An 8,672-nucleotide genomic window follows, 5' to 3' on the forward strand; every position below is an offset into this window, starting at 1 on the left:
CTTCCTCAGACACGTCTTGTCCTTGGTGACAAAGCTGACGTAGAAACGGATTCCCGTAATCTGCCACTATCTGTGTGTCACAGACCCCAGGCGGGCGGTCCGCACCCCCCACCCATCCTTCGCTCCTTTAGTCTCTGTGCTCGTGAGAACACCCCAGTGGTAAGGAGCGCCGGACACGGCTGTTTGTTTATAAGGGGTTCACAGCATTTCCTTCTTTCCTGCAGGAGACAGGAGAGGTCCTCTCCTGAGTTATGTTATGAGGGGGCTTTTCACGCCTCGGCCGATAGAATCTTCGGGACCATTTTTCCATGTACATAAGACATTCGAACAAAATGAAATCTCTACTTTTTTCCACATTATATTCTCAATAGCCACAGGAAAGGATGGTGTTTAATGATTTATTCTACCATAACCCACAGTAAGATGGTCTAACAAAAAGTCATCGGCAAAGCCATTCTGGTCTATTATGGTCCTAAAAACGCGGAGCTTTTCTGAGTTCCTTTTGCAATGCTGAGTGATAGCGAGCCCTCTCCTCTGACCCACAAATATCTGGGGCAAATCAAACCAGCTCTGCCATGATGTGGCAGAGTATTAAAACTCTCCGGCTGGTGTAATTCACAAAAGCAGTATGTCAATTACGCCAGCAAACCAACCAAACAGAGAGGAAACCCAAGACCTAAATCATACTTTGAAGAGAGGAGCCTGTAATCTGGCCTTGACCAGGCTGTCAGCGGGCCCCGCTCCAGAGTCCTCACACAGCAGCACTCCAGGATGGTTTGATATCAGGCATCAGGAAGGAGCAGAACGGATTGTACATGTCAAAATGGAAGGGTGGCTTTAAAAAAAAATTGAAATCTGGCTTTTAAGTCTGCTTGCAAGACCGTAATTCCAACTGATTTGGATGAGTCCCAAAGACTTTGGCTGGTGGGAAGCAAAGCGATGCTCTGTACTGTGCTCACAGAGCAGAGACATCCCCCGGCATCGCAGGCACAGCTGGGGTCTGATTCTGGGCAGAAAGAGAGGGATGGAGCTTCACTCTTTCCTCCCTTGGCTCCGACTCCGGGGCCAGAGGGGAGAGAGCAAGTCGGAGTGGACCCTGAGGAGGACATGGATGATGCAGGCCGGCGGGGAAGGGCTCGGGGGGAAGCGACGGGGCCGGGGGAGGCAAGCAGTGTCCCGGAAGCAGCACCTGTGTGAGGATGATGCTCGGATTCCAAGCCAGACGGGGTTCACTCGGAACAGGGAGGGAGAAGAGAATGGGCCCACAGAGTGTCTTGTCCACCATGGAACCCGACAGCCAGGGCTTTGCAGGGGCCGTGAGAAGAATCGGAAAGGGTCTGTGTTCCTGGAGGCCAGGAGCAAGGAGACAAAGGTGCCCAGGCCCAGAGCAGCTCCGGGGCAGGGCGGCTTCCGGCTGTGATCAAGTCCAAAACCATGACAAAGCAGTCTGGGGCGGGGCGGGGCGGGGTGTGGGGGGCGAGGAGGAGACTAGTCTGCCGCCTTCCGCCTTCCCTGGAGAAAGTTCGAGAGCAGCTAGCTCAGGTTTACGGAAGGAGACAGGTGAGAATCCACAGCCAGGGACGTGCACGTGTGAGGCCTTCGGGAAGAAATGACAAATTCCACCGAGCTGATCTGAGGAAAAGGCCAGACGAAGACCAGCAGGGAGCCTGGGTACCCCGGCTCGCCTGTCCCACCCTACCGAAGGTGCCGAGTCAGCTTTTATAAACGCAAGCGGCGCCAAGGAAGCACCTTGGAGCAGTGGTCACGCTTACTAAACACACGTCTGGGGGCATGGATTTTCGTTTGCCCGAGTCACTCATTTCAGGTGTCTACATTAAAAACATAACTGCTACTGCCTCAGGTACACTATTCCTGGATGAAAAATGTTAGGTGGCCAGTCAGACATGAGCGACTGGGGGAAGAGAGGAATAGGGGCCCAGCCCAGAGACCACCCAGACAACACCCTATTGGTTGGTGGTCAGAGAATCCCTCCTGCATCCCCAGAGACAAAGGACAAGAGGGTCAGTCATAGGCTGGCCTAATCTGGCCACAAATGCCTGCACAGAAGGTACAATCCTCATTTGCCCACAATTTAAGCTTCATTATAATACTACGTTTATGCCTGGAAGTTCGTGAGTTTCATGATAACAGACTGTATTCTGGGTGCGCGTATACAGCCAGGTATCATTCAAAATGACCTCGCTTGCCAATCACCTAGGAACGCCTCCATCGCAGCCCGAACATAAGGCAGACACTCCCACTTCTGAGACTTCTCCCTTCTTTTGTGGCCTTTTTGTGTTGGTGCCTCCTTGGGGCATCCTTTGTCTCTAAAATATCCTTGTAATAAATCTTTCCTAAATCTCAATGACCTGTGATTCCTCACTGCATCGCTGCAGGAAGGACCGATGGGAAATGCGAACTACACACTTCGGTGCCGTGGTCGCCCCTCTCCCCGTCCCCTGCCGTTGGGCGACACAGAACTCCCCCAACAGTAACAAGGCGACACTGAAATTTCTGTAAAAAAAAAAAAAAAAAAATGGATGAGAGTGAACCATGCTTGGGAGAGAGGGTCTGAAAGAACCATCAACAGTTTCGCCCAGACCTACAGCCCTGCAAAGACGGGAAAGGACCCTGGCTCTTCAAGTCTATTCTCATTCTCATCGCGGATGTGGCATCTCCAGATCAATGCTGGAGCTGGGTGGAATCAGCCCCAGGCATCCCTGATACCAAGCTCAGAACACTGATCCCCTACGGCTCTCTGGAGCAGGGGACTCAGTAAACTAAAACGAAGGTCAAAAGTAAACTTAAAAAATTCCCATAAAGTCAGGTGACCCCAGATTATGGGACATCGTACAAACCTATCCTCCTGGCTCTTCCAAGACATTGATGCTTTTGAAAAGTCAGAAACGGCCAGGGGATTATTTTAGACTAAAGAGACCAAAGAGAGAGGTGACAACTAAATGCACGTGTGTCCCTGGGCGGGTTTTCACACAGATGAACAAACAAGCGAAAAACAGTTGCCGTGGGGGAAATGTGAACATGGTCTTGATTAGAGAATATCTGATGCTGCTTAATTCCCGGGGGGTGGCGGGTGGTGGTGACCAGGTGTTGTGTTTACTGAGGGAAGGAGACGTAGGCCACAGGTACTGCTGCCTCTACAACCTTCTTTCCGATGGTTCTGGGAGAGTCAGTCCACTCACTCAGCCACCCACATATCTCTCTACTACACATCTACACAAAGAAAGCAAATGTGTGTTTATCAAACTATTCTATCGATCTTTCTGTAGGTTTGAAATTTTTAAATAATTTTTAAACCCTTAAATCTTACCCCCCCATACTGTGGTAGGACCCCAGGGATGTGGGGGACAGCCAATGCCTGATGAGCAGCACAGAGCTCTTTCGGGGCACGCGGCTTTGATGCCTCCACTCCATGTGGCTTGAGCCATATCTACTTAAACAAACAATTCCATATGGACAGCTTGTAGGATATGCATTCCTGTCCCCAAATTAGTGGGCCAGGTAGTGTGCGAGCACATGCAGGGGGCTCCAGGGGGCTCCCCTCCATTACCTCTATGACAGATCCTGCCGTGAAGTCACCAGGCCACACTGAGCCATGCTGAGCCCGGCCCAGCAGCGCAGAGGCTGGCCGGCCGTGAGCACGTCACGCCAAGCCCAGGCCCCCATGCTCTGGGTTTCTTACCGCTCCCTAATTAGTAGGGATGGTGCTTAACCAACATTTTAGAGTTGTGTCCCCCAGTTTCCATTAGATTTTAATTATGTGTACTTTTCCTTCCATGAATAAAACACTTGCAGACATTTGCAAAGATACCAGGGATGAGAACGTAGCACGGGGCAGCGCTGGGATCTTCAGGAATTATCTCAGAATTCATCTTTAAATATCTTAATTCAAAACAGAGAAAGTCCGGAAGTTCAGGAAGTAAAAAAAGACGGTCCTCATATACAGCACCTTTTATATGCAAAATGATCTTAGGTAAGTGGGAAAAAACGGACCTTGGGGCCTCCCCCTCCCCCACTTTCCTGTTAGCCCCTCCCCCACCCTGGAAGCCAGGCCGTGTCCACCGTCCTGCTCATCTCGGGGCCGAGGCACAGGGCACTGGCCAAGCGGGCTTGATGGTGAGAGGTGCTTCGGTGGCGGTGGAGGCCTTGGCTGGAGGTGGGTGTGGTGCAGTCTGAATAGGAACCAGTTCCAACAGGTGAGGGGCGGGACCCCGTGCCTGGTTAAAACCCGCGGATCTCGCTGGCTCTTACCTTCACAAATTCTGTCCAATCGCTGTCGCTTGACTTTGTGCTTATCCACAAGGGCCATTCTTTATCGAACTTTGCAACTCTCTGATTCAAAAGGCAAAGCGGTCCTCTAAGAACTTAGGGGAGCTCGCGGGAGTCTGCGGGCATTACGGCACTATGAACCCTGAAACAAGGAGAAAAGAGTCCTTACTCTCTGGACACCCGGGGGGCACAGGACAACAGGTCATTCGGGACTTTGCTGCCGCTTTCTGCAAGGGGCCCAGCCATCTGGTGCTTGCCCTGCTTCCTCAGACACAGTGAGATGAGGCTGCTCCAAGCCCACGGTACCCATCTCCTTCCCGCTTTCCGCCTGGTAACCGGAAGCAAGTGAACACGCACAAGGCCACTGTCATTTGTTTCTACAAGCACCGAATGGCAGCATCTGGATCTCTGACTTTTAACTTCAGGGCCGTAAACACCAATTAACAACCAACCTGAATCATAGTGACTTGTACTCCAGTGCTGGAGACTAGGCCACAGTCAGCTGGGCCTGCCCTGTCCGTCTGTGACCCGCAGAGGAGGCAGGCTCACGGGCCAGTGGGACCAGGCATGTAGGGGCAGTCTGGAGAGACGCTGACCTCATTTCCTGCTCATCCGATGTACCAGCTGAGGCCACAGGTCATGACCCGCAATCCACAACATCCTGGCTTTTGACCCATTGCTGCAACCTTATTTTAACAACAACAACAAACACACATGGAAAAAGCTGTCCTCTGTTGCCCAGCCAATGAGGGGGACACAAGTGAGGCTCCAGGGTTAACAATGAGGAGTATGGTCATCGATTATGCAAAACGATGGCGGTCACTCTGTCCAAGGCCAGAACGCAGGTCTGGCCACGGGACGGTCCCGACCTCCTGGTAGATAATGTCTGATTTCCCAGCAGTGAGGCCGCGAAGGCGCCCCACAGATTTACGGCGATAATCACGTGGTTCTTTTTAAAGAGGTAGGCAAGAGCACAGTTTCTGATCACAGAAATAATTAATGCAACACCCAGGAGACACCAAACCCTTTCCAAACCTGGGATGCTCCCCACACCTGCAACGACCATACTGGGTTCGTGAGATGAAGGTCATCCTGAAGCACGCTGGGTCGTCACCCGGAAGAGCGGAGTGCATGGAGATGCAGCAGGCACATTTTTTAAATTGCTGGACTTCATGAAAGGCAACCGCGCGAAGGGCGTGTGTGTGTGTGTGTGTGTGTGTGTGTGTGTGTGTGTGTGCACGCACACGTGTGTCTCCTAACTCTGAGACAAGCATAACAGAAGGTTAGGACTTCCGGACCCAAGCATGTCCCCTGCGAGGCACTAGGAGGCCGGCCCAGAGCTCAGCTGGCAATTCCGCTTGCCCAGGTCCCGAGCTCTGGTCATCCAAGTGGCCTCTCCTCAACCTCGCAGTGAGGCCAGAGCCCTGCCTTCGCTGCCTCGTCACGGGGCTGAGAATTAATTAGTTAATATTTGTCGAGTGCCTTAGAGATGAAAAATGACAGCGCTTTCGTCTAAGGCAAGACGGGTTTCACACCCTCCTCCTCCAATTCCCCAAGTGAGGCGTAATCATTCTTTTTGCTTTCCTCTGAATTTTAATTTGTATAATTAGATGGCTTCCTGAAAAATTGATAAGTAGGACCTCGATTATGCAATCAGAGGAGGGAGCAGGCATCAGCTTACACAAATCGTCTGTGTCCTACTATTTAAAAAATTTTTAACAAAACGTAACCGACTTCTGTGTCAGGCCTTTTGGAGGCTGGGGATGGGGGGAATACTCTCTACTGTTGGCCCTTCCGTGGGGTCTCTGGCAGCTGTGGCACCCACCCATTGTTTCACACTGGCACGCTGACAATGAATTCGGAGTCGCGAGGTCACGAGGCCGAGCCTCGTCCAGGCTTCATGACAGTGACCACTGATTTGTGTAGCTTTGATCCCTCCCGCAAAATTTATTCTGAAGCAAGAATGCATGAAATGTGACATTTCGGTCCTCCAAAGGAGCAAGCTGTTTACAAGGACTTAATTAACACAACCCTCTTCCAGGTGACACGGACAGGCCTTCCTCGGAGCCGTGAGTGGCGGTCTCCGGCAGGGGTCCATGCCAGGAATGCCAGCACCTGGCCATCCGCACTGGCCCTGGGCTCCTGGGTAGTGTCTGCTACGAAGCCGCTCTCCGCCCTCTACGTTATGCTAGTCTCCACTCATAAATCACAATCGACTGACAACAGTCAATGTTTAACAATAAATAAAAATACAGAAGAAAAAAGGCGGGAATGTGCTATACTCTCCCACTTTGCTGAAACTGAGAAAGGTCAAATCATGCTGGTGGTGGTGCTGCTGGTGGGAAGAAAGTTCTAGAACCTGCCTGCAGGATGGTCATGGATAAGCGGGCTCCACGGCTGTAGAATGGGGATCATGCCACCCGACAATGTGTCACTTTGACATGTAGATTATTTTGAGCTGAAGGCAAGCAAGACCCAGCAGACTCAGGAAAAACTTTTACCTTCCCGTTAATTAGTGAAATGAATTTAGATGGAGGGCCTGGCCCAGAAAGAGAGCTCTATTACCAGAGATAACTTTTTACATGGATGACCCATCTGTAGGGCAGGGCAAACATCTAATTACCAAACATCTGCTCTTCTCATCATCCTGAGACCCGCCCTCCCCGCTTGGAGCCCCGGGTCCCTGTCCCATTACTTAGCTCGGGGTGGCCTATAAGCCTCAACTGTTCTCACATCTCACTCACATTTTTATGGGGCTCCTGTACGTACAAAATTAAAATGTTCTCTCTCCCGTTAATCGGTCTTATGTCGATTTCATTATCAGACCAGCCGAAGAATCTAAAAGGGAAGATGGGGAACTAACTTCTCAGCACACGGCAGAATCTGATGCGGAACAGCAGGCTCTGAGAACTGCTCAAGCCTCCCTTTGGTGACACAATCCGCCGACACCAGCCCCCACCGCAGACTGTCATTCCCTCTGGCTCAGGCGGGAGGTAAACCTCAGCGGAACTCAAAGGTCAAAAGGCAAGTCAGGTATCTTCATAAATAGGAACAGAGCACCAGCGCCAAACCTTACAAACACACAGACACACACCACACACACTGCCTTCTCCCCAAACAGAGGGGCGCTGAAATCACAGGGCCAACCACAGAAAGGGTTATGTTTTGTCAGCCCGAGATGAGGGCTGTGATCTAGGGCTGCAAAGTTTGGTGCCGAGGAATTCCACTTATCTGCGAAGGGGAAGACACCTGCACAAGAAAGCCAGCCAGAGATGCCTGTCGACTGCGAGGAAGCAGCTACAGGCAGGGGAGGTGCCGTCCCGTGTGGGTTTCAACGCGGGACGTGAGATTTAAGAAAAAGGGGAACGAAAAGCACGACACACTTGTCTTGCAACCACTTTGCCTAGACGGGGTATTAAACGCAGAACAGAAACGCCTCAAAGGGAGGGCACGAGAAAGGGGACGTCCCCTCCTCCGGCGAGGTCTGAACGCGGGGCAGATGAGTTTTACTGAACAAGACCACCAGCAGCGCCCGTCCCCGACCCCGGACCCAACCACAGCAGTGCAGAAACACAGTCCTCGCTGCCGCGCATTCTGAAATCGCAGAAACGCCTTCGACACGTCCCCAGTTTCTCGATTCCAGTTCCCAGGCTTCATAAAGATGGGGCAGATGAAGGAATTTACACAAAGTAATTGGTGTCTTTCAAAAGGAAATTTTTTCTATAACCAGTTAAACATGATGACAGCCTTCAATTCTTTTAAGGAAACCCACTTAGACATTATGCTAATCAAGAGAGACCGAGCTTTACGATATGCTAACAAATTGAATTATCACAGTGAAGCCAGTACTGCCAGTTCCGGAAGGGAACCCCTGGAGTCCTCAGAACGCTCCTCCCTGTTAAACCTGCAGGGGGGGTGGGTGCCAAGTCGGGGAGGCTGAGATGATGCGTGCAACGCAGGAGCGTGGCCCCGAGCGGGCTGGGCGCCGGGGCACGGCCTCCCCCAGCCTCCTGAGCCTGAGGTCCCTACTGGACGACACCAGTCCTCCGGGCTCCCGCCGGGCTTCCGGCGCCACAGCCCACAGGCTTGCCTGGTGTATCGACAGGGCCACTCACCCCTGACCCTGGGCGGGCGCCTGCTGGCAGGGCAAGGCTCCGCGGGCGGGGTGCCATCCAGTGTACCCACAGGGTCAGGGTGTTCTAACAGAGCCCCGAGAAAGCTGGCCCACCGATGACACCCAGAACACCCTCTGTGACTCTAGTCCCAGGTACAGCCACGGACCTGTGGGCTACTCCAAAGAACCTGTTCCAGAATCTTCAGAAGCCAAACAGGAACAACAGATTTCTTTCTCAGGAAGACAGCTGGATAGAATCCTCAGACCAGGT

The 8,672-nt window shown here is 52.1% G+C and overlaps 1 protein-coding gene across 1 annotated transcript in view; it reads right to left on the reverse strand.

Moving 5' to 3' along the window:
• Positions 1 to 8,672, reverse strand: part of CTBP2 (C-terminal binding protein 2) — a 148,156-nt gene that overhangs the window by 39,065 nt on the left and 100,419 nt on the right. The window contains exon 3 of the mRNA XM_011365467.2: positions 4,270 to 4,429. Within this exon, the coding sequence (XP_011363769.1) occupies positions 4,270 to 4,327 (58 nt within the window). The 5' untranslated portion in view covers positions 4,328 to 4,429. The remainder of the gene's footprint in view (positions 1 to 4,269; positions 4,430 to 8,672) is intronic.

The sequence above is a fragment of the Pteropus vampyrus genome, unplaced genomic scaffold (assembly GCF_000151845.1).
Source record: "Pteropus vampyrus isolate Shadow unplaced genomic scaffold, Pvam_2.0 Scaffold111, whole genome shotgun sequence".
Taxonomy (NCBI): Eukaryota; Metazoa; Chordata; class Mammalia; order Chiroptera; family Pteropodidae; genus Pteropus; species Pteropus vampyrus.